General features: G+C 32.4%; 1 protein-coding gene and 1 long non-coding RNA gene across 10 annotated transcripts; one reads left to right on the top strand and one right to left on the bottom strand.

Moving 5' to 3' along the window:
• Window positions 1–174: 174 nt before the first annotated feature.
• On the bottom strand, window positions 175–15,618 carry LOC141456487 (uncharacterized). Of its 9 annotated transcripts, none has more exons than XM_074132517.1 (13): window positions 15,468–15,618; window positions 14,727–14,865; window positions 12,141–12,383; window positions 11,752–11,880; window positions 9,846–10,057; window positions 8,021–8,171; window positions 7,134–7,253; window positions 6,386–6,548; window positions 5,779–6,017; window positions 5,432–5,531; window positions 4,942–5,059; window positions 3,322–3,410; window positions 175–2,608 (listed from the first exon to the last, which is right to left on the bottom strand). In XM_074132517.1, the coding sequence occupies exons 1-13, from the start codon at window positions 15,494–15,496 to the stop codon at window positions 372–374; spliced, it is 3,969 nt and encodes a 1,322-aa protein (XP_073988618.1). In that variant the 5' UTR covers window positions 15,497–15,618; the 3' UTR covers window positions 175–371. The 9 variants fall into 9 exon arrangements, with proteins under 9 accessions (XP_073988618.1, XP_073988619.1, XP_073988620.1 ...); XM_074132518.1 differs by having other exon boundaries at window positions 8,033–8,171; XM_074132519.1 differs by lacking the exon at window positions 15,468–15,618 and adding an exon at window positions 15,161–15,317.
• A 1,291-nt stretch (window positions 15,619–16,909) lies between these two features.
• LOC141456500 (uncharacterized) lies at window positions 16,910–25,547 on the top strand. Its single transcript, XR_012459796.1, has 5 exons — window positions 16,910–17,966; window positions 19,538–19,617; window positions 22,015–22,085; window positions 22,172–23,975; window positions 24,047–25,547. It is a non-coding gene; the product is annotated as an uncharacterized lncRNA (long non-coding RNA).
• The last annotated feature ends 872 nt before the right edge of the window (window positions 25,548–26,419 follow it).

Raw genomic sequence — 26,419 nt, 5'->3', positions numbered from 1 at the left:
CAGTGCACTCTCGGTGTGTGGACAGTGTTTTACTCATTACAGACAACACTCTCCACTACCGGATAGTAAGCTGTAAGAAGCTCCTGGTAAGAGAACTATGGTAGATGTTTATAAAAAGAGTACTCATGTTTGTATATTATTACATAAATAATATTTGCTCCTTTCATTTAACTGTTTTTATGAATACAAAATTTTAAATATATTTTTAAATTTCAATCTATCAATAATTGACTATCTACTGCTTACAAATCAATTATGAGTTGATTTCGTTATGGTGACATCTCAGTGGTTAGTAAATTAGGTCATTTTTTCCAAAGTATATTTTATTATGTTTTACTCTTTGCACCGCCTCCGGAAGCTGGTTTGGAACTTTATTTGGTCGAGGGTGCTGACTGTTTGACTGAAGGCTGTTTTGTTTGGCCCGGCATAGATTTTGACTGTGATGATGGTTGCTGTTTCGTTTGAGGATTCTGTTGTTTAGCCGTTTGCGGTGGTCTATTTTGTGGTGGTGGCTGTTTAGGCGCCGCCTGCTGCTTGGTCAAAGATGGTTGTTTAGTAGACGTTGGTCCTTGCTGTTTAATTGGCGGACCTGTTTGCTTTGTTGGTTGAGGTACTTGCTGTTTGCTAAGTTGGGAAGGTAGCTGTTTCATTGGGGGAGATTGCCGTGTATCACTGGGCTCAGGGGATGGTACATAATTTTGAGTGTGCTCATCTGGCGATTTGACAACCTCTACAGTTCTTTGTTGAGTTTCTGGGTTTTCAGTTTTTACATCTGGAGGTTGAGGATCTAGATTAGATTCTTCCTCATTAGGGTTAACAGCAAAGTTAGTTTCTGTTTTCGGTGATGGCTCTGTTTGTATCGTCGAACCAGTTTGATCATCTGAAGGCCCTTCACTTTGGGCCAGTTTTTCATATTCGTCCGTCTGCATAGTAGAGCCGTCAGTCTGATCTTGATAGCTACCAGCTTGATCAGAACTTACCTCTTCTCGCATAACTTTAGGCTGACCAGAGTAATCATTTGTTTCAGCCGCTAGACTCTCCACGGCTTGTGATGGATTTTGTTCTTGTGGTTCAGAATAACTTGTAAGAATTGGCGGATTGAGTTCATTTTCTTGTCTGTTTGTATCGTGATGAATGAGATCATCTTTTGGTGTGTGCTGTCTGTTAGCAATTACTTGTTCATTTGGCAATGTTTTACTGAGCACCTCCGGTGATTTATACTCTGGCAGAGTCCGATGCTCACTAGAAGGCTGGGCAGAACGGAATTCTATATTCTGCTCTGGGTAACTACCAGGCTGCTGAGAAGAATATTCAGGCAGATGTTTACTGTAACTGTCATTCTGAGGAGAATAATTTCTAGCAGTTGGTGTATAACGAGCTGGTTGTTCTGAATAGCCACCCCCCTGCTGTCTTTGGCCATAATTGTCTTGTGCTATGTAACTTTCAGGACTTTGAGGATTGTAGGCTCCTGATTGATTCTGGTAGTTGATGGATTGCTTAGGATAATTATAAGCATTTTTCTCTTGCTTTGATGTGTAGTGATCCGGTTGTGTAGCATAACCTTCTTGTTCCACCCTATAATCATACGCTTGCTGTGGGTACTTATTAGGTTGTTCTGCATAATTTCGTGATTGAACTGGATATTCCTTAAGCTGAGGGCTATATCCGTTACGGCCTGGCGCATAATTACCACTAGGTTGTGGACTGTAGTTTGCTGCTTGCCTCTTTATTGGCTCCATCGGTTGGGAAATGTTTTCTTCTTGTTCTGTTCTGAATTCGGGCCCACTGTTGGTATAATTATTTAGTTGTTCTGCATAACTTCCTTGTTTAGCATATTCATTATTTTGTGCAGGATAATCTTTATCATTTTGTTGATTATACTTTCCGTTCGGTCCTTTAATTTGTTCGTTCGGTTGCGGACCATATCCTTCTTGGTTTACATTATAATCTCTTGCTTGAGAAGGATAGTTGGTAGGTTGTGCCTTATAGCCTGCTGACTGAGGGTTGTATTCATCAGACTGTTTAACGTAGTCCTTACCATCAGTATAATTACCGCCTGGTTGCTGATTGAAATTAGCTGATGTTTCTTGTGGATGAGAAACATATCTGTCTCTATATTCCTCTCCTTGACTGGGGTAACTTTCAGGTTGTTGATGATAACTTCCTGGTTCTTGAGTAGAATATTCCTCAGGTCGTGTGGAATAATCTTGATTATCTTCTACATAATTATTTGAAGTCTGTTCATTGTATTTTATTGATTGCGCAGCTGAATAATCGTTCTGATCGTCTGTATAATTTCCATGTTGTTGCCCATAATTTGGAGCTTGTTCAGTGTACCCACCATTTTGATCATTAAATTGATTTTGTTCATAGATATTTTGATTGTTGTAATTTGGCTCTTTTCCGTATCCAATTTCATTATTTCTGTATTGTTCACGAAGTGAATATTGATCCTCGTACGGATCTTTTTGTCCATTTTGAATATAATTTTCACCAGAAGTCATTACTCCGTTATAGCCATTCAAATCATTCGCCTGCCCTCCTCCATTGCCCTCCACCCTTTCGTAGTCTCTCGTATCTTGTTCATAGTTGCCCACCATTCCGTCATCTGAAAATTATATAAATTTATTAGAAAAATTATAAAAATTGCAAAACTAATGAAAGGTAATGAAACGATAATTTTGAGCTATCAGTTGAATCTAAAAAGCTTAAGCAAATAAACTTTGAGGAAAAGATAAAGAAAAATGCAAAAATCAATATAATTAAGCTTCTAACTTTCCATTAAGCTGACGTTTTCATACATATATATGCCAGTAAACCTACTTCTATTACTATGAAATTAAAATAAGTCATTGGGCTCGAAATAAAAACCAAGGTTTTAAATTTTTGGCATCAAAATAGATTTGAATCATCTTTCTTCATCGCTTACTTAAATATTTATTATTTGTTAGTGACAAAAGCAAAAACTAAAAAAAAAGGTTTTTTTTGACAAATTTATTTAAATAACCTATAAAGATGAATTTCAAATAATTCTTTCGAAAATTTAAGATATTTAAGCCAACTAATTGAAGGAGCGCCTACTAAGTATCAATTTGCATCTAGCTACTGAGTTTGATTGAAATAACAGGATTGTGCAATCCTAGAAACTATTGAGTGAATCATTAAAAGTATTTGTTCTTCCCCTAATTGCCTAAAAATTAATCCTTAAGATTATATTATTTTCAAGTATGCATTCCGTAAGCATGTTGAAAAAATTGCTTTTATTATTAATTGTAAGCATGGCTCAATCTAAATCGTGCTCCTCTACCATTTTGTAAATACCTCGCCATTCTTGATTTTCAAAGTTTATAGGAGCTTCTAGTTTACTATTTAGATATTCTATATTATTTTGTAGGCCTGCCATTTCCTGCCTGTAATAGAAAAATAAATAAAATATAGAAATTCAAAGAATAGAGAAGTACTCTGGTATTGTAGTTGCCCCAAAGGGAGTGTGGTGTTGTGGATGTGTAAGGTGTTGTAATGCATATGCCGCCCAATCTGTTTCATTCTCGTCCAGTAATTCCTCTGGAACTCCTCTAGAGATTGCGCTACTCCTCCACCCGCATTGTATTCTCTCTTCCACTTCCAAGTGATGGAATTCTTCAGTTGTGAACAGCATATCTTTACAGCTTTGCCATATAGTACCCAGTCTCCCAAGTAGGGCATCGTTTTCTGCCATTAGATAATTTTTATCTGCTCTGAAATACCCAGCAATGTACAAATCCCGCCAAAATTAGTGAACGAAATATTTCCTTACTATCTTTGCTATGTAAAAATTATTGTATCAAACTTATATACTTTAAAACAAAGTTTGTCTGAATAAATCGACTTTAAAACGCAATTACAAGTACAGCAAAGTTATACAGAAAATTACAAAAATTTGGTAAAATAAGAATAGGATCAGAAAGTACGCTTTACCAAAATAATTTGGCGATTATTAACTGTGAAGTACTCTTATTAAAAAGCAAACACAAATAAATAAAATAACAGTGACAAATTACTTTCTGATCACTTTAATAATAAGCTTAACTACTCTACTAAATAACAAAAACTTTATTCAGGTAAATATTGCAAAAAAAACATTATATACTTTTGCAAAATAAAAATTAAATGGGTAAAAGAAAATTATTGCTCTAACAGAATTATACACCAAAAGCTCTAAATTCGAATAATTAATTATGGGCACATCAACAACTTAACAAGCAATTAAATCCAATTGATAATTGGTTTTTTTTTTTACTAATTTTGAAATAAATTGATATGTAATGGCAAAGCCTACGACATTATTATAAACAGTGTATTTCATGCCAGGTTCTATATTATATAATTAATAAATTTTCATTAAATTTTCCTAAAATGTATGAATATAACATATTGGTGTTCCAATCGCAAACACAATTTCTATACACCGATGGGTTGCAAATAGCTACATCCGACATCTAACATTTAATTACTGACCTTCGAAGACTTATGTAGTTGTTTACGATTGACTTTTATAGATACATCAACTTTAACTTTTGCTCGCCGCCTTTTCTCCGCTGGCCTCGCCTCCTTATTGTCCTTTAGGGAGCCCTCAATTTCTTTGTCTCAAAAGTGACAAAACCATTTCACATATAAGGCACGTTTTTTCAAATCATTATTATATTTCTCTTTTTTGTTCATTTATTTGTTATTCTCTCTTTGGATATGTAAATGTGTAGATGTATTTTTTACAATAATGCAGCATTACTCCCTTCGTACCACAGAACATATTTTAATATGTTTTCGGTTGAGAAAAACGAACTGAATATATTATCTTTTACCCATTTGTATAAAGAATAATAATAATAAAAGAAATGAAAACTTACAAAAATAAATGAAAATTGAATTTTGTGTTTAAAAAAGCTAACAGCGATGTCTTACTTGTGCCTCGCGGATGAATCTTCGAGCCGTTCTGTCAGGTTTTGACATTCATTTTTAAGTTTTTCCATTAGTTGCGTCTGTGACTGGATCATGCCTTCTAGCTCAGCTACACTCTGCACTGAAATTCATATGGAATATGAACCATCATATGATTTTTAAGGCAAGACCAGGCCACAGACCACAACCAGCGCAAAACTGCAAATGTTTTGGACGAAACTAATACTTAGGTGGAGTTCCAGAGACTTTTTTTCTGTCTCTATTTTAGTTTTGAACGTTTTATTAATTTTTTTTACTTGACAGTTTTTGCGTAAAATTATGTTTGTAGTTCTGATTGTGATAGTGTTATGTATAATTTGTAAAATATATTAATAACAAACATTTCCTTATATAATAATAATAAATAGTGATTACATGAACTTGATCTTTTATTCATCACACAGATTTCGTGGTGTTAAGTGAAATTAATTTAATTCGCTCTATTAACAATTACCATGTTTTGCGTCCATTTCTTTTATCATTGTGGCAAGATCATCGCCTCTTTTAGATTCTGTTCCAGGTGTTGATTCTTTTGCCAGCTTAGCCAAATTTAACTGTGAACAAAGAATCAGATCTTAATTTAGTTTCATATATTGGGGAAACATCTGCTCGACAATGGCTTCTTGGCAAATGTCAAAAACCACACTTTTTTTAATGGATTACAATGTTGAATTCAAAGAAAAAACAAAGTAATAAACTGGACGTATAGCCGTTGTGCAACACCAAAAACAACTTGCAAAAGTTGTCTGGATGCTGGAAAGAGAAAATTTAAAACAAAACTCAGACTAGTTATTTTCTTACTTCTTTCTCTAGAGAAGCTACGTTATCAGAAAGACGTAAGTTTTCTTTTCGGCTGTGTAGCAAATCAGCATCAGCTCTATCAATGCGTTGTCTTAACGAGGCTACTTCTGCTTGGAGACGGCTGGTCTCTTGGCGAGCACTTCGTTCTGCTCGTTCCAAGGCCAGACGGCATGCCGATAATTCTGATTCCAGGCTTTCTCTCTCCGCGCCCGCCGTTAACGCTTCACTTTGCAGATTGCCTAGAATGCATTCATTTTAAAACTGTTGAAACAAATAAACTAAAGTAAATATACTATTTCACTACTTTTTCACACTGAACATTGCAATGTCAATTTATCTAATATTGCAATGATCTGAACCATTCTTGGAACTTCATTCTAGCATTAGTAAAGAAAAATTGAAAATAGCCTCAGCTTTAATTAATTTATTGGCTATTGGCTTTTTATATTGTGCATCTCAAAAAATGTTTAATGTCGTTTTTAGGTAATATTCTACGTAATTTATTGTAATTTTTTAAATTTTGCACACTTCCATAGATTGTACCAATCTGTTGATTACGCTGCAAGAAATAAATAGTGTCTCAACAATCAACTTGTAAGATATTTACTCGTTTTAGTGGTAAGTTCTTTTTTTAATTCATCAATGACAGAATTTTTTTGTGCTAAATCCCTTCTTAATTCTTGCTCTGTTCGGCGTGCACGGTCCAAGTCCAAATTAAGCCTGTTGGCGGTATCCCACTGCGCAGCAAGGTCGCTATTCAAGCGTTCAATCTAAAAACAACAAATCACTGCTTAATAATCAAATTAATTTATTTTTACTACATAAGATAATTCGTTTAGTTGTTAAGATAAAAAGCTGACTGTACAGTTTAACCATGTAACCATTTACTTCCACGAAAAATAATTTAAAACATTTTTCTATTACTTCTGAATGAAGCATTTCATTGTTATTGAAATTAGTTTAAATCCAAAATACAAAAACTTGAAATAAATAAAAATCTTAAAAAAATAATAAACATCAAAAGAACTTAGTTTTTTAATCATTCAATCATACTCAATTTGGTGTCTCGTCCTCGACACTTAGCTCTTTTAGACTACTATTGTTATTCTCAGCCAATCGTGTAAGATTCCTAATAAAACTGTACTAAATGCTTGTGCACCAGAGACATGAGTAGAGTGAACGATACCCATTTCACGATGAAAGCCTTTAGTGCGCCACCTTGGCAAGCTTACAAAGCAACCATTCTAGGATATCAACATTTTGTATTAAGAAGGACGTGTGGCCATCGCCGCAAAAAGAATCAGATAAATAATAATAATTAACAAAATATAATAACAAAATTGTTTATAAATTACCTGCATAGTGTACCTCCGCTCAGCTTCCGTCACCCTCCTGGCAGCTTCCTGCATAGATTCGCGTTGTTTATCATTCATTCTTTCTAATTCACATTTTAAACGACGTACCTCCATCTCAAGCTAAGTAAATAAAAAAATAAATCATATTAATATTTATCTGGGCTATACATAAAAATATTTTAGATTAATTTTATTTATATTTTTTAAATAATTTTCAGTATTTATTTCAATTTATTTTCACATTAAAAACTACAGATACCTTGAATAATTATTTATTTAAAAATGTATTTTTAAAGTAACACTCTTTCATTACAGATTATAACATTAATCATGAATTTAATCTTTATTAAACTGCTCTAGCAACCTGTTTACTAGTGATATAAGTATTATGCAAAATCATTATGCAAATGAATTTGAAACAAGTGTTGTTTTGCACTTAAAATGAAATTAAAAATTATTGTTTCTATGTGGTTAACAAATTACTATTACAAAAAGTGACTATAAGTAAAGTAACTATGAAGCAAGAAATACAATGTGAACATATTATTTTGTCAACAAATAAAAGCATTAAATTAATAAAAATAATAAAATGCCAAACCTAATGTAATATATGTATGGTGGGTATGGTTATAAATTATTTACTTACAGAAAGAGTGGAAGATGTAAAGCACCATTTATGTAAAAAATGTGAATTAATTGTACCGTAATGTACAAAAGTGTATTTTTTTAAAGTGCTAATGGAGTTGAATAATTTATTTGTTTATTGTGTTATTGCTATTAATTTTAAAATTAGAGTAATGACTAATAAAAAGTATAAATAAATAAATATGTTGCAACACCACAGCACATTTTTATACAGGATGTAATATGGAATAAAGTATACGTACAGTATTAATTACCTGGTTCTTGTCGAAGTGAGTCTGATCAATCAAGTCAAGACTCCTTTTAACTTTTTGAGTAGCTGATGCTTCTTTATCTTTTAACTGGTTTACTAATAATTGCAAATGGTTGATTGTTTCATTAAGTTCATCTCTTTCTCTAAAAATTAAAAAGTTAATGCTAATTTATTAGACTTTTGAAAATGAATATTATTTCTTGATCGAATAGTTGTAGTTAACGGTATTAGCAAATTCACTGGAGTGACAGATGTTATTCCATTTTGCTTTTATTTACATTTCCTTTAAAATTGTAATTAAGAAAAAACTACTGGTTTTTGTTAAATAGAACTCCAGAACCCAGTCAACCTTTCTTGATCAGTTGCGTGGTTTTAAATTTATAGCAAAAGTCGGACGTTCGTTTCAGGCTGTTAACGCTACAACATTTGCTAGAGGTGGAATTCGACTTTCGGACGGCTCAATTCCAAAACTGTCTTATCTCCTCGAATAATTTCAATTTTTAAAATTTTAATAAATTTTTGTTTTAACTTGCTTCCGTTGTTGGTTTGTTAACTACTAGAATCTCGTGTTTATAAAAAAAAAGTTTGAAAAACTATCATCCTACCCTAGGTTAAGGCTTAAAGGATAATCAATACATCAAATGAGCATTTTATAAAACATGTTCATGCAAACAAATTAATCAATTATTATTAATTAGCTAATAAAAAAAATTATTGTCTTGATAAGATGTCGAGGAGAAGATTAAACGTAACTAGACAAAAAAAAGTATGTATATAAAATTTATTATTCTTTTTTTCTTTTTTTTTTTAATTACAAAGTTTGCCTTTTATTGTCTCAGATTAGTTGATATTCACAAAACATGACAAATTAAAAAAAACCGACAAATTAAAATATTATCCAGCACTACGGTCCTAGCGACATTAACGACATTTTCAACATCATTTTATTATTTTAATAAAAAAAATCAACTTCGTGTTATAAATCCCCGAAAAGAAAAGCACATAGTATGTTATATTAAAACAAAAAACAGAAAATAGATAAATGATTATCAATAACTTGGAATCTAAGTAAAAAGGGGGGACTTTTAAATGCAATCAATATTCAATGTCATGCAAGCCAACATTATAGAACATAGAGAAAGATAGTTCTTGTAGAATTCTTATTTCATAAAACATCTAATATAATTTTATTATCGTTGGTTTTATTCTTAGTAGTGCTCATATTTTTAATGTTCCTGAAAGATGAATTATGAGAGATGTTCCTGTTATACGAGTACATTACACTTGCTGTAATTTGTTAAAATCAAAATAATGATTAATAAAAAGTGAAAAACGGTTAATAAAAAGATGCAGAAGTTGAAAAAGGACGCAAAAGTCAGTAATAACAAGTTTAGTGTAAGACAGAAATATAGTGGAAGTCAAATTCTCTACACCAAACTGAATAAATCTAACTCTGAAGTTGTATGAAAAACCCAGTCAGAAAAACAAAAACATGCGTGCCACGGCGGATAAAATCAACGATATTTTCACTAAGGTCCTAACCATATTTTCAACATCATTTTATTATTTTAATAAATAAATTCAGCTTTTAGAGAATATAAGATTATATAATATAAGATTTTTTTAAGCTCTCAAACAATAAGATCTAACAAAAAATGGATTATAAATAGATGGTTAAGTAAAGAAGTAATAAGTTGATTCCAGTATTATTTTAACTCAGGTAATGAATTTTTAGAGAAAGAAGTTGTACCTTTCTGAACTATTTTTCCTAATAAGTAGTTTTTAAACATACTTTTTTGTTTTTTTAAATATCTCACCTCTGGAGAGCTTCAATTTGTTTGGTAGCTTCATTGGCGTATTGACCCGGTTCAGTCACTTTAGTCTGAGATTTTAAAAACGCCGCTTCATCCTGTGCCTTTCTAAGTTCCAATTTGCACTGAGTTAACTGCGCTTCTAATTCGCTGATTCTCGATTCAAAAACTATATTAGGCCCCGATGTTTTAAAGGTGGATGTTTTCTTTTTTGTTCCCTTGAAATTAAATAGACAATTAATGACCACGAAATAAGATTTGCTTGAAATAGAACATTGAATCGCATTGAAGGAATGCTCTGTATAAAAGCAACTACTTTACTTGAAATGCAATAAATAAATAATTTCTATTTTAATTCGTTCTTCAGCCATTGTTTTATTTTTCATTTTTATAAGGAGAAATTCAAGACAAAGTGTAAATGCTGTACCAGACAAAGTGCTCTTGAAAATGTTAAATTGTTGCCCGCCCGACTTACTTGACATACCTCATAGTCAATCTTGGCCTTAAGTTCGTAAGTAAACAACATGACGACTGGTAGTTGAGAGAAGGATAATGGATTGATTTGGAAATGCAAAAGAACAGGCCTTGAATAAGTGGGGGAGCTACTGAACCTCCTCTTGAACCTGCGTAAGAACATTATGGTATCGACGCGACACTAATAAAATTATTTTATATTTTCCAATTTCTTAATGCTCTGGAAAATATAATGTAAACATTTTTTAATGTATCTATTTTTAAAAATGTTTCTGAGATTAGTAGAAATTGGGGTGAGAAAACAATTGTTAAAGACACAATATTTGAGGCGTCCATTTCCAAAATAAACCTTATCCAAAAAAACAAATTTTTGGGAAATAAAGAAAAACCGGGTAATCATTATTTTGACATTTCTTTTAAAAAAATAAATAAAATATTAAATTATAAAATAAAAGTCATAAACACAAAAAGCAAATATTTCTAATTAAGACATCAAATATAAAGTATATGTACATGTAGTTACAACAGTGATTTAGCAAAGAAGCGGTGTAGAGTGACGTTTTTATGAGATGCATATAGCTGAAAAAGCTTGATTTAGCAAAGTTCTATTTATATGAATATCAAAATTGTATTATGGTATGCAGGCAAACACAAAAACCATAGCTTTAATTAACATTAATGCTGAAAGCCGACATTTTTTGCTTGGATTGCTTCAATTTTTCAATTACGTTTTCATGATAAGAAATGCAAACTCAAACCAAATTAACACTAATAATCAAAGCTCGTAAAAAAAAAAAAATTATTAAGCGACCTAGATAAATAAACAATTAGACAAATAAGAATGCTAAATGGTATTATTGTTCATAAAAAATAAATATCATAAAGTGGAAAGAGAGTAATATTATGTGAAAGTCAAACACATTAGCACATGCCATCCCAATTCGAGTGGCGCCGTAAGTTTAGAAAGAGACAACTATAAGGGCGTTAATGATAAGAAAAAAGAAAAATGATGTGGAAGAAACGGCAGATAGATTTTTATTGTATTTATGCTTAAATAAACTTAGGGGCAGACAGCTACCCAGTTAACGATTTCGGAAAGGGAAGAATCGTTACTTTGCGAGAAGCAGACATATGTATTCTTCCGGGATAATGCGCATCGTTTCAAAGAAACCATTCATTCTTCGTTGAAGCTGAAGGTGTTATATCCTCAAACAAATAATACGCACTGAAGTCTCTTTCTATTTAAATGATTAGGGTGAAGGAAAGGAAATTGACACTTTTTGACCGAAATTGAAAATTTTGGAATATTTCGAGCTGGCAAAGTATACTTGAGCAGAATATATTGCGCACAACTTTAAAAATGCTTAAAGGGTTTTAAGAATGGTTAGCCATGCATCAAAAAGTATCCATATACATAATGCATTTAACATTATGCAACCTTATCGTTTAGTTCTTCAGAATCATTATCTTCTTCAGTTGAGACTGCGTAATCTTTCTTCTCAGCTCTGAGTCTATCATTTTCAGCCATTACCTCTCTTACTTTTTCTAACATGTTGGCAACCTCTTCCTGTATTTTACACACACTTTCTCGATAACATAATACGAGGAATATACAATCATGCACATGAGAATTAGTATGAAAAAAGTTAACGTTTTGTAAATATATCAAACTTTTTAATGTAAGTCTTTTGTTAGTAATATTTTTCATATTTAATAATAAAATAAAATTTTAAATTGCGTTTTTTACACATACGAGAATAAAAGTGTGGGAAAATTGAAAAAAGAAAAGTGTGAAATGATTTATTTGTTATGATAACTTATAACTACCCTGCAACAATGGCTTTCCTTTTCTAATTGCTCTATATAATCCTCCTGCCTCCTCATGAATGACATGAATTCTGGTGGTGTATCAGCAGATGTTTCTGGTCTCTTTGGTAGCAGTTGTAATGATCGCTGTTTCGCTTGTTCAAATTGTGGTAATGGTGTTGGTTTGTCAATAGTAGTTGATGGAATGTCGAATGTACAGTGGTGATGGTGATGGTGTAGTTGGTGTGGACCTCTCAGTACACCCTGGGGTTATTGTCAGAAATTTGGTTGTTAAATGTTGTTTGCTTTCCAATGTTATTTTAATGTTATAAATATTCTATGTTACAATTATAGTCAAAGCTTTAAAACCAAAGAGACATAATTATGCTTTAAAAGAGTAACATAAGTGACACTCAGTTTGGTTTTCTTTCTAAGGAGAAGCATATGTTTGCTAACCTGTAAAGATTGCAGCGTTGAAAATTTTATATATATATATATATATATGTATATATGGCAAACAAATGATAACCAATCTTTACTGAAGACAAAAGGCAGCAACAGCACCTGTGAGTATACGACTCTCACGGCTTCGCCAGAAGAACAAGCCATCTAACTTTTACTGTTTACATCTATACCTATGTAGTTATTTTCAAAAGTAGTTTGGAAGTAATGGTATCAAATTAAATGGCAAAATAAACAATAATTTAAAGTACATCGTCGATACAATACTAATTTCTGTTAACTTCAACAAAGAACTTCATCTGTTAGAGATAGGAGACACAGCGAAAAATACGGTTTAGAAAAATGTTAAGACCAAATAAATTACTTTAATTAACAAAACAATGTGCCATCGATAATCTTACTGCCAGTGGACGAGTTGAAAAATGTGTTCACTATCATAAACCTGGGCCAAATCCTTTAGGAAAAAAAAGCCGTATTGAAAACCCAAAGATCCTTTAATTAAAGTGAAACCATTTTTGTTCAGTAAAGACATTATGCCACAGACAGTTATTGGACTTTTCGTGCTTTCACACAAACAGAGCTTATCATTTTCAATTAAAAGGACTTCCTACTTTTTGTGAGATGACTCGCGAGCAAATTTAATGGGAACTCACTGGAAATCGGGCAGCTCGGACTAAGGAGAGAACGTTAGCACTGAGTTAAGCGAAAGTGTAACATTCATAAGAAAATATATTAAGGGAAACATAACATTTTTTCAAAAAATGGAACAAATTTATGGCTTGTTTTATTGCAAATGTTCGGAATTTCTCACCCAAAATATTTTTTAACTATTCTCCAATAAACCTGAATAAATAAGTAAAAAAAAATACCCAATTTTTTTTAACCATTTTTTAATACTTTCATAGCCTTTTTTTTTAGTTTTTCATTAACTACAGAATTGACACATATGTTCGCTAGTATAAATATGCATGCAAGTAAACAAAGAGTAAAAACTAAAATAAACATTGCATGTGTGAATATGTCAGAATGTCTATTTTCGTGGGTAAGCATCTGTAGAATCAACAAGTATTTTTACATATGTTATACTAATTTTGCAGAATCACCGAATATCTTCGATGACACAATGTTTGAAGTTTAGCAAAACAAAGATTCTGAGCTCTGAGGCATATTTTATATTTATATTTAAACGAAAAAATCAAAACCTTCTATTTCAAATTTGATAAAAATTAAGCCTGAAAAAGAAATCAGTATTTAATGTGTGCTAACTACAAAAATAAGGAGTCTATTAAAGCCGATAGCAGGACAAATTTCCTGCTAAAAAAATAAAATAAAAATGTATTGATAATAAATTGTCGATTGCACTGCATAGTTAATTTTACATCAAAGTTGATATAAAGATTTATTTTCATGACCATTAGAAACATGTGAATAAAGTAAATAAAAAAGATGAGATTTGATCAGTCACCTGCACTTTATTTCTGCCCGGTTTGGACGATCATCTATCTTCAAAGGTTGATTTAAACGGTTGCTGAAAATTTGACTACCACTCGTAATATTTCTGTTATTACTGCCTGCTACATTTAGTAACTTCTACACTTGCTGATAATCAATTTCAATGTCAAAGTTTAACGATATTATAATTGTACGACAAATTCTCTTCACCAAACTGATGAATCAATCTGTGATGAAGGAAGGAAATCCAAACCGTTTGAAAATTGTAAATAAATGCATGTTCAGGCTGTTAAAGTTATCATTATTATCCAGCACTGTCACATTTTTAATGTACTGGAATTTTATTGGCTACAATTCTGGGTGGTTCAGAACTGTTCCTACCGGCAGATTTAGTTTAATTTTAGTTTGTCGTGATAAGGAACTTTACAAGTAAGAGTCAATGTCATGAACTTAGAGAGCCAAATTCTGTCGATAAATAAAAATCCAAAACCGGTCAGCGCTAACGGAAAAAAATTATCATCGGTACAATTATCAGATCATGCTCTGCAAGGAGAATAAAACGTATTATTCAGATATTACTTATTACTATCATTTATATGTATATAATATATTAAATTACGTATGCTTTAAATAATTTTTTATAAGTTGTTGGATTAATTTTATATAAAAGATTCTTTGCTACAAAATACCTACCGGCGTGAACTTGTGGACTGTAACTGGCGTGTAAGAATCAGCTAAGAGATATTTCAGTTTGGTTACGGCTTCACGGTACGCATTGTCGGCTGAATAGTCGCTGGCTCGTTTGCGGAACAAATCCATCTTAGGCGCCTTTCTGTTGAACATAAAAAGAAAGAAATAAAATAAATAATTTTTTATATAGGCTGAAGTTATCACATGAATACCTTAAAGGAACTATCTATTTTTTTTTTCCAGTTCACTTTATTATTCGTACATTATACTTTTTCACACTATTATACGTTTTATTAGGTGCTTAGAGTTCTAAACTGGGGTATACAATGTACTAGAAATGATTTTTTAAGTAGTTACTAGTTGGATTAAGGAATTAATGAATTTATTATTTCACACCCTTGAAAAATGAAGAATAGGATTGAATTAAAAATGCTTACTGAGGTCAAGTAATTCTCTTCATTGTGTGGGCAAAAGTAGGTAGTTATGTGGATTATAAAACTGCAATTTTGAGACTACATGTCAGTATGTGGGAGATAAACACACGAGCAAAACCCTCGTTTTGTTTGTTTTGCATATGTTGTCATAGCAGCTTAGCTAGTTAAACATACGAGGAATACCCTCTGTTAATGCGCGCTTTTTTCAAACTTTCATCTCTTCTAAAATTACTTCTTGATGCATTATTCGACCTATGAATATATATTTGAAAAATTAAAAGAAGGAAAATTAAAAAAATTGAGGACTCGCCTTGGCTTATACTTCTTAGCCCTGATCATGTCAGTCGTGAGGAGGAGAGGTTGTTTGAACGCTCCACAGAGTAAGACTAGAGCTCTGTCCGGGGCTTACTGACAGTCTCAGTCGTATACTCTAGCAAGTTATCACGGAAGACGTCGAGCCACTCTGTACCACAGTACGGACCGTTTGGCTAAACCCACTCTCTTGTTCGTTCGTTACCAATCAATCATACCTGCCGTGCGCTTAAACAAACATAGTAGGATAAAATGCTAGGCTAAATGTCGATATATGTATATATATCTGTTTCTTGTAAATCAAATATTCCCTCCCACGACAACTTCGCAAACATTGTTTATCCACTTTATGATCTCGTATAGGGACTGCTATAAACAAAAGTCTATTGAGCCAACCAAAATAAACAAAGGAAAAAAGTAAAAAGTGCCAAGTTCCTAGAGAAAAGACATATCGCAATGCTGTATAATAACACTTCTTCCCATAAGTAAGGGGGGGATTCACAAGCAATTATTATTAGCGATATTATTTTATTCATCATAGCTTGCTTGAACATGTGTTACTGTTTTTTTCCCTTTCTTAGAAGTGTAGGGTAGAAGGCCCAACAGCCATAGTTCGAAATTTAGGTTTTACCGGTAATGTTTTGAAGCTCCTCAAACATGTAAAAATGTGTTTAGCGCGTGTTCTGAATTGAATGATGTGAAACAGTAAAACAATACACAAAGCCAAGAAGGGAGCGAACGGCGCTTGGGAGCGAGATATCCGAAAACTTTTTTTTCTCACCACTTCCCTAAACCTAAGGGTTTACTCGGAAAGGCTGGATGGTCCCTAAATGTTAGGATAAATAAATACTCCTTGGAGAAGTGAGGGAGGAATCTGGTGTTAGGAAGTAGTTATTCCAATCTGCTCCGCAAATCCTAGGATTTTTCTAGAGAACATAGGCAGCTGGTTAGTGGGATGTATTCTTCCCTTAGAACTTTAATTTAGCCCTATTTTGAGTATAAGAGGGCGCATGTGACATCAGAGATATTATACATTACTACTAATACCCAACACTTACACTCGATCCTACAAGAAATTAAAAGAAACTGTTCATCGAGGATATAATAAAAACCATATGCTGCGGGTGCGCATTAATCTTTGTTGATGGTGATCAACAAAGATTAAAGAATTCATAGAATTAATTAATCTTCCACCTTCCACTAGTTTTTTTAAGTGTTTGCATTTCTCCGTATCTTTTCGTGTTATAAAGGGAAATTTTCCAATGATCTGAATCAGTTTGAATATGAGGCCAACCAATGAACTATCCACAGTAGACAGGCTGAGGTGCTTATAAATACACGTAGGTTTTAGAGGGGATTGTCCAAACAGAACGTCCCTGGGAAGCAAAAGTAATCTATTTACGGAGGCTAAAGGTGTGAAGGGGTGAGTTGGCTCTAGGTAATATTAATTTCTTGCAGACGGCTCCTATAACTTTAGAGCAACTGGAGAGATATTTTATCATCAAGGGACCTGCAGGGTCTCACTTTGCACTATGGAGGCATAATAGATTGAATTTGTTTTGTTTCTCGGTACGCTTCAGAATGACGTCAATCTGTCCGCTCCTTAGACTTGGTAACCTAAAATTCTGAATTTGCTGCAGAAGTGTTGGTTTCTCATTGTACATGCAAGTCATATCAACTTTATATCTCTGTAAAACCGAGTTAGGGACCTATCTTTGTAGAAGCTTTCGGTTCTGACCATTTGCGTAGAAAGTTATTGATGTAATGTTATCTGTAGTTGAATTTTGTTGTATTATGAGCATTGTTGACTAGAAAAAAGTTACTGAGCACAGTTGTGAGATTTGAAGTGATTTGCTGGATTATTTTCATGTTGTTACCGCTGAGGGTCATGGGTTGAAACAAGTGGTAGTCGAACCGAGCTAAGTATTACTTAAATGATACCTATCTCTAGCTATAAAATTTGAATAAAACACATTAGCTTTTTCAAATGTTACTAACTAGCTGAAATTACGAGCCGAAGTATAAATGAAAAGTACAGTACTTGCAGCTTTGTGTACCTTTTGTCGTTTAATTAACCCTTATTTTTCACTTTTTAAAATGGAAGTTATTGTTAAGAGCCATTAAAAGTAGCTTAATGCCATCAAATTCTTCGTTTCTTTCTTTATTCTAGCGGTATCTGTACATAAGTTACTCTTTAGATTTAAATTTGTCTTTGTATATGACTCAAAAAGTGTTAATTTAGAAAATTTCTAATCAAAATTATAACCGACTTTTAAATTAACTCATATTTCTTTTTTATATCAATAAGTTGTATAGGCTACAAACGCAGAGCAGGTTTTATATTTAAATAAGCTATTTGCTAGCCATAATGTAATGAAGATGGCATGTTGGAAGAAGCAATGCGTGTAATGTAAATCTATTTGAAGAGATAACTATACTTCTCACGCACTTTACTCGCCTTCAGTTTACTAGTGAAACAAACAGTTGTTATGAGGTGGTAAGAATTTCTAATTTTTTATTTATATTATGCCGATAAAAGCCTTTGCAGAAGAAGCTGCATGTACATCTTCAATCCTACTATATACCTCAGCACTATCACTCAAATCCGCATTTGTTATTTCTTTAACTTCAACGTTTCGAAAAGCGTGCTGCCCTTATCAACAGTAGCTTCTTTAGATTGGGAGTTCGATTTATTTTTCGTCTATCGGACGAGGGCGAAAGTTAAACATTAATCGTAGATACTGTTGATGATGTTAAATTCTACGGAGAATCTTCTTAAATTTCTCACAGAACTGTTCGAAGTTGAAACTTATCAACTTTGTTCTTAACGATAAGTCTGTGATAGTTACTTGATAACCACTTACTGTGCAACCTAATTATTGTCACATTATGTGGGCTCTGGACACATATTAAGTAATCTCAGACCTTCAGGTGCAAGTTCATTACCAAGTTACAGCGTAGAAACATGTTCCTTCACCCCCATCAATTAATTGGTTTTTGAAGGTTTTTGTCTTGATCCTTGGAGAGAACATGTACTATCACTCTACATCACTGGCGAACAGTGCTTTCTATCGCTTCGAAGTAAAAAACAATTTACAAAAAAAAAGTTTTTTTCTGAACTAGTAAAAGGAACGAATAATAAATATTAAAAGTTGAATAAAAGGAATGAATAATAAAAGTTGGTTTCCGATTCAAGTACTCAATTATTATGAACATTTTTTACTACATCCTCACATATAATTAATGTGCTTAAAATTTGTATTCCAATACTCAATTCTGTGCCTGAGCATGAGGAGCGTAAATTAACATTGAACAATAATTGATGAGATTGCATCAAAACTTTGCCACCACTTTATCTAAATTTCTACTTACTCAATTACTATTATTATTATTTTTTTTCAAGTCAATCCTCAATCTTAGATATAAAATGTTAAAAAGACTACTAAAAAAACGTTCTAAACTGACCCTGACGAACAAAAGAAAATTATATAGCGCTCTACTTGCCCCATTATGGACGTACGGAATACAACCCTAAGGAAGCGCCACAAACCTTACAGTCTAAAATTCTAAGAACAATAGTTAACGCTCTTTTATGTCTCTAATCACACAATACACTCTGATCTAAATATTCCTCTCGTTTCTGAAATAGCCCAATCTTGATACAGTAACAGTCCACTCAAGTTTAGGAAATCATTACAACTCTCTGATCCACAACATGTCCACTACAACACTTCCTTCAAAACCGCATCGCAGACTAAAGCGGCGGTGGCCACGCGACCATCTCAACATATAACGCCGATCTCCTAGGATGGTTGCTGCGTAATCTTGCCAACTTGGCAAACTAACGGCTTCCATCACTGGATGGTCGTCGTTCACTCTACTCACGCTTCCTGGCGCACATGCATGTGCGCGTGTATGTATTTACATATATATATATATAAGTGCAAGTGAATTTATGCGGCTCTTCTCATCTCTTTTGTTGTATTGACTACAGTTGCAAAATAAATAAATAAAAAAGTCAACAAATTATTTAATGCAATTAAAACTAATTACATGGAAACTTTTCAGGCAAATAAAACGAAAAATACTTGGAAACTACAATTTCAGTATGGACAAGCCCCCGCAAATGGATGCAGAGACCTTAGCATGTATTTATTATTTTTCATTATGTATTTATTGTTATAAATATTAAAATGTGCAAACAATAAATTATTTCAAACATTTATGCGCGTATGTTTGAAATGTTAATGTGCCCTTGTGCTACCTAACAAGACTACTTTTTTTGTATGTTGGTTTTAACAATCAGTTGTACACTCAATCCAAATTCGTAACGTTGAAGTTATTGTTCAAGTCCGCGTCAGTAGCTGATTTGATTGATCTAGTTAGGAACATTTTGCATTTATTTCTTCCTGTCTTATAAAGATATGTATTTTTTTGTTTTAACAAGTTATAAAAGTTTAGTAGTTGAATGTGCAATAGTTGAGTGGATCATCGCTTTTAAAAGCTTATCTTTTCTTAATTAAGATACAGTCTTTTAGGAGTTTAATGCAAAAAAAGTGGAAGGAGTCGTCAAGAAAGTGAAAACTTGATAAACTTGATAAACATAGTTTAATGTTGGTAATATTAATTGAATTAACCTTTGATATTTCAAATTATCCTCTAATATAAGATAAAGCAATTTTTTCATTTACTGTAATAGTTTATTTAATTGGGATAGTAAATATATGTTAATAGGAGAGTACTACTTCATATACTTTTAAAGATGGAATAGTCACGCAAACTGATGAAAAAAATGTAAGATAGTTCTGAACTATCTTCTTCTAAAAATACTTTTTTACATGCTAATTCTTGATTGAAATCTCTAATTTGTAAATATATACACGGAACCGCGATGCCCTTTACTTATTAAACATTTCCTTAAAATATTCTTTTTTTAGTGATCTATTTTAAGTTTTCAACAGAAAAAAAAGTGAAGATAAACCCCAGAATTTGCCCACATCAACTAATATGTGGTGTCTATTGGGGAGCCTGCAGCGCGCCAATAATTTGAAAAAAAAAATGGTAGCTCATGTTTTTCCATAAATTACGACTTTCTTGATGCGTCATTTTCAGTTTTTCTCCATTTTCTCGAAAATGGCCTTAACCATTATCATTAATCTTTGATTACTATTTACCCACATAAATACCTCCGTTTTATTTTAAACATTTTCTATGGAAGTTGAAACTGTGACTTGGAGTCATATTGATAAATTACTTGAGAATACATTTAAAGCATTGATAAAATACTAATTTGAAGAGAATCAGTTAACTGGAAATGCGATTTACAGAAAAGATTTTTGGGTTTTGCTGGGAAATAATTCCATCGCTTCTTTCTGAGCATAATATCCGCAATTTTATTAATTTTTATGAAGATTGGGAATCACAATTTTATTAATCTTTATGAAGATTGGGAATCACAATTTTTTTTAAATTTTTTATGAAGATTGGGAATCACAATTTTATTAATTTTTATGAAGATTGGAAATTAGATAATTCGATTTAATGATGATCGGATAAATATTACAAATTCAAGGGAGAGAAGATGATTGTTAGCACCTTTTAGATGCAATAATTATTAATCTTTGCAAGGTAATTGTTACTAAACTACTCCTGCCCAATGTGTAATAAAAAGTGGACTCTTTTCGCTTAGTTTTAAGAAAATCGGCGCATTTGGACAGCAAAAGAAATGTTGTATTTGAAGGTTTAAGAATATGTTAAATATATTTTAATGCCTTACGCATTAATACTTTTTATTAAAGTTGTTGGGATCTACTACTTTTGTATGTATTTAAGTAACATTAAATGCTGTTGCAGGCGAGGGAATTTCCATGGCAAAGTGCATTGTGTTACACTTATCTTTATAAATAAATATCTTTATAAATAAAGCCCTCGTTAGTAACATTAAAAAATAATCTTCATAAACTTTGAAGGTATGTTTAAATGGTAGAATAAGTAATAATTTCAATTTATTGTATTTTGACAATTTATTTGGATAAATTACAGGGTTGTTGGTAATATAAATATAATGAAAGCAAATATTTCTCAAAATAAAATAACAAAGGTCTGTCCTGGATAGCGTGGTGATCCGCAGTTATCCGGCTCTGGGTTGGGAAACTTTTACAATTTACTTGTTCTCTAGTTATCTCCCTCCCCCTTGCGCATTTTAATGCTGTTATTCATGAGGCAGAAAAAAAGTAGGTAAACGTTATCAATAGCTATTATCCACAACCTTTATTGCTAAAAAAAAAAAATAAAAGTAAAGTAAAACAAACTTCCATTTCTATTGCAATGTAATAGAGGAAAATTGAATAATAATAAAAATAAAAACCTAAATTATTCTTGGGGTAAACATTTGTTTACCTTTTAGGCATCTTTTCTTTAATGAATTTTAAATTTTGACATCTACTGTGTGTTCCTTTGTAATTAGTGCATTAACGTTGCTGTGACTATTCATGTTACCTCTGAAATCAAGCGCTTTTTAAATTCAACTTTCTTACCCTCTGCAGGCGGGCGTTCAAATAAATCGTTTCCAGTTGTAGCCGAGACCATGCCACTATGGATGATTCATCAGTAAAAGGTCGGTGATTTATTTCTTCTATTTTTTATTTTGTTATTTCATTATGATGTAGCGTGAAGACATCATCCATATTTATCATTTTTCAGGTAAATTGGCGTTGGATGAAAAATTACGAAATTGAATTCAATATATATACCCAAATGAACTGAAATTCTTAATTGTTGGCTTTAGGAGCCGTTATCATGCTTGAGCCCTTCCTATATAGCTCAGGTTTCCACATCCTTAAATTAATCACCAAGAAGTGATCCGATAAGATAATAGTACTAATTGAAGTAAACAACTAAACACATTTTTTTTTTTATTAAACATATCAAATTTCATCTACACTGCAGCAGCCAGTAATGCAGTGGTAACAACGGTACGACATAATCACTCCACCGCTCGGGAGAGACATATCCCTCAGGAGAAACAGGTAATGTTTAAGGTCACTTTCTTCAATGATTACTTTAGGTCTTGCAGAAGGTCAAGAGCAAATCGCTGCGAAGAAAAGTTTTACGAAGAGGTCAGGCAGTGTAGGAAACATCCAAAGCAGTATGATGTAACGTCAAACCGTTGAAAGGGTGATGAAATGTTTATAATAATAATAAATAAAAGAGGCAAGGAAAGTTAAATGAAATAAAAACTAATAAACTTGGCTAGTAGCAATTGGAAACCAAAGTTGAACAGAAAATTGGCAAATAAACCACTAGATAGCTCTTCTGCCTCACATCTTCTAACCATCTCAAATTTAATTAATTTTTTTTTTTTTCTAAATTCTTCGTACGAGGAAATTGATTTGCCATTTCTTCAGGACTTTCTGTATCTCTAAAGGACAGGGGTCGGCAACCTATTTTAAGTAGAGAGCCATTTCTCCTTAAATAATTTTAATAAATCTTACCAAGAGCCGCAAGGATGATAGAGTGTAAACAACTCTGTAGATCATTTGTATTCACAAATTATTATTTTATGATATTCAATAACATTTAAATGTTTTTTATATTTATTTTCACATATTGCAAAGTAAATAAACAAATAAATAATAACTAAACCTGTGTTTGAATGAAAATGGCGGCAGTCCTATATATTACGTACTGTATTTTAATAGAATTCTATTCAATTTCAGACCTATCACATTTAATATTCTTTGTGAAAAAATATCTTCATTTAAATAAATGAAATTTGCATTTGTTTCAATAAAATTGAAATATACAATTTATTTTGGACAGGCTGAAGACCACAAAATTTGGATAAAAGAGCCACACGCGGCTCGCGAGCCGCAGGTTGCCGACCCCTGCTATAGGACAACCATACTTGCAACAAGCTACACATGTAATACCAATTGCAATGCCTCTACTCAAATCTTAGCTCCTGCAAACTTAGTTGAAGTCACCTACAAACTCCTCTACCTCACAAATCGTATACATTATTGTTATTAATAAAAATACCGATACACATTGTACATACAACAGAATTTAGGGAATAAGTGGATTGGGATTGTCCTTGGAGTATTCATTGAAAAAATATGTATCTTAATTTTCTGTACCTTACTTGTTCGTTCAAATATTACTTATTGAAGAAAAAATATAAGATTAAAAATTATTTCTAATTTAAGATATTGACTGTGAATTGTCATTCTTAATAGAAAGACTTTTTCAAATTTTGCTGGTATAATGGGTGCCCAGGAAGGTCATTACATTGGATAAACAAGCCAGATGAATAATTACAGCTAATTTAAATTGCACATTGCAATGATAGATATGAGTAATGTACAACAAACTATAGATTGTTGGCATGAGGTGTACCAGGCAGTAACAATCGTGCCGCACTCTCTCTAATAACTCCGGACGAATTTATAGCCCGCCTCTCGCTTATTATTTGACCTAATTCTGAGATCATGAATGAGACAATGCGGTATGTATATCTGTTTAGTTTAGCATATTGTCTTGGGACATTTGCCAGTACTACTGTTGAATATCTTTTAGGTTGCCTGACGACACATCCATGGACTTGGGGATCATGAATTTTAAATTACTTGTCAGTCTTTTGTCATCTTGTTGCGAAGAAAATTGAAATTTGAATATTATATTAGAGTAACTATTTATAAACAGTTCGAGGTTACTTCTTTTTAAACTACTTCAAACTTTACTTATTTCAAGCATATCTATACAAACTCAGTGACCTTTTAGCTACAGGCCCTCTCAGCCTGAAAAAGTGTTTTTTTTTTTTAAATTGGTCTTTGGGTACGTGTGTATTCTCTGAAACCCAAATCATTAAATTGCACAAAGTTCAAGTATAATATTTAGCATAGGTGCTATAAAAAGGTTTTGTTCAAAATTGGTCGGCCATAAGTACTATTTTACTGAATTAATTATTCAGTTTTTACATGAGTACTCTGTCTAGAAAAGAAATTACAGAGCACCTGGGAAAGTTTAGTTCTACACAGTCTCAAAACAACAAAGAGATATGGAATTCAATGTTTATAGTACGTTTCTACTTTCTTGAGAGGGAGAGATTGTCAAAACTTGTTTTATGTTATCCACAAATAACAAAAAAGTGACGTTCTGAACATTGAGTTTTTTCATCAATAAATAACTTAAACAAAAATGTTACAATGTGGGAATCCTGAGGAGGCAGGGAAAAGAAGAGACTTAAACGATTTCAGTTCAACCATTCAGGTTCCACTGATCAAGTAACTGCCATGTATACTGTTTGGTTCGCGAGCAAATAGTAACAAAACTCTTAGCAAAATTAGTGAAAATGCAATCAATCCACTTTAGGCATAACTAACAAAGAAACCAAGAGCGTATTGTTGATAAAGCAAATTGCAGAAAGTAGTTTTACCGGGTAAAAAGCCCTGAAATTCAGGTATTTAAAGAGATTTTAGATCAAATGAAAGATAACCGTTAATTATACTTTCATTGATTTGTTTTTTGGAAAGAAAGAATAGAAATTTATCTTTTATTTTTTATGTCAGTTGGAATTTCATTAATCTTTAGATTTCTCATCAGTTATATTTTACTAGTTTATCTCATTTTTATTCATTTTATGATTTATTTATATAATTCATTTATAATTGTGATTTTTAAACTTAATCCCTTGAGGAGTTGAAAGACCCACATAAACACAGATGTGTGTGTTAGTAATAATTGAGTGTACAAAATTGTCTAGAAGTGCAATTATACCAGAATTTTTGACTTACTTTTATGCTATTTCCAAGAAAACCAATCAAAATCACTCCTAAAACCTGATAGATTAACTGCTCAAGTATTGGCGTGATTGGAGTTTGGTTGATCCATTTTATGATGGTTTCTGGAGGCAAGGGCGACAAGGATATTGGAACTTCCCTCTTAAAACACTACCTACTAGGTTTTACTACCTACATATACTTGGATGGAGCGAACCAATGGGTTATTATGCCCTCTGCCCTTGTTCCTTTTGACTAAACATTAAACTTACTACTAACTAGACTAAGTTACTAAACAACTAAATCACAATAACTCATAACAATGTCCTTAAAAATATTAACAGATTTAATATTATCGCAGTATTATCACTAACAATGATTTTATTTACAATTTTACAAAATAAAAATTATTAACTATTTCAGGTACATCTAAATTTTATTATATATGTGAATATCTTGCAGGTACTTTATGATATTTATCAGTAGTGCTCGGGTCATTGCCGAGAGCGTCCTCTATTCTTCCGGGTATACGATTTGATGTTTTACTCCTATTATACTTGGAACAGTCTAGCATTATGTGCTTCACTGTAAGGGGGACATTACAGGAACTACAGGTCGGCGCCGCATCTCTATTCATTAAATATCCATGGGTTAGTCGAGTATGGCCGATCCTCAGTCGAGCTAACACCACTCCTTCCCTTCTGTTACCTCTGTAGCTAGTGTCCCAGGGTATGACAGCTTATTATGTTACTGTGAAGAATATATTATACTAAATTCTGAATTTTGTCGTAGTTCTGATGTTAATTTATTTCCAACCGAGCGTATTAGAGTGAGAGAAATTCGAAAGAGTATTTCATATTTTTTTTGCACACCATAAAGTTCAAGGATGCAGCATTTAATTATTTGTTTTCAATAGATCTCAACTTTTAATTAAGATTAAGTAAGGGCAATTCCGTGGGTATTACAGAACATTTGGAATCTCTATGGATGATTATGGCCATTGGATCAATCTGATCAATGTTTTAAAATTAATATGGTCATTAATCAAGAATGGCGAAAAGAAAATCTCAACCAAAATCATTACTCACCCTTCCTACCATAAAGAAAGTTTGAATTGAAATCAGTGGGTTTAAAAAAAAAAATCGTGGTTATACGACTTCCTCTTCCGGCA

The sequence above is a fragment of the Rhodnius prolixus genome, unplaced genomic scaffold (genome assembly GCF_049639745.1).
Source record: "Rhodnius prolixus isolate KJV_2025 unplaced genomic scaffold, Rpr scaffold_4, whole genome shotgun sequence".
NCBI classification, from domain to species: Eukaryota; Metazoa; Arthropoda; class Insecta; order Hemiptera; family Reduviidae; genus Rhodnius; species Rhodnius prolixus.
This window is presented reverse-complemented; position numbering and strand designations above follow the sequence as displayed.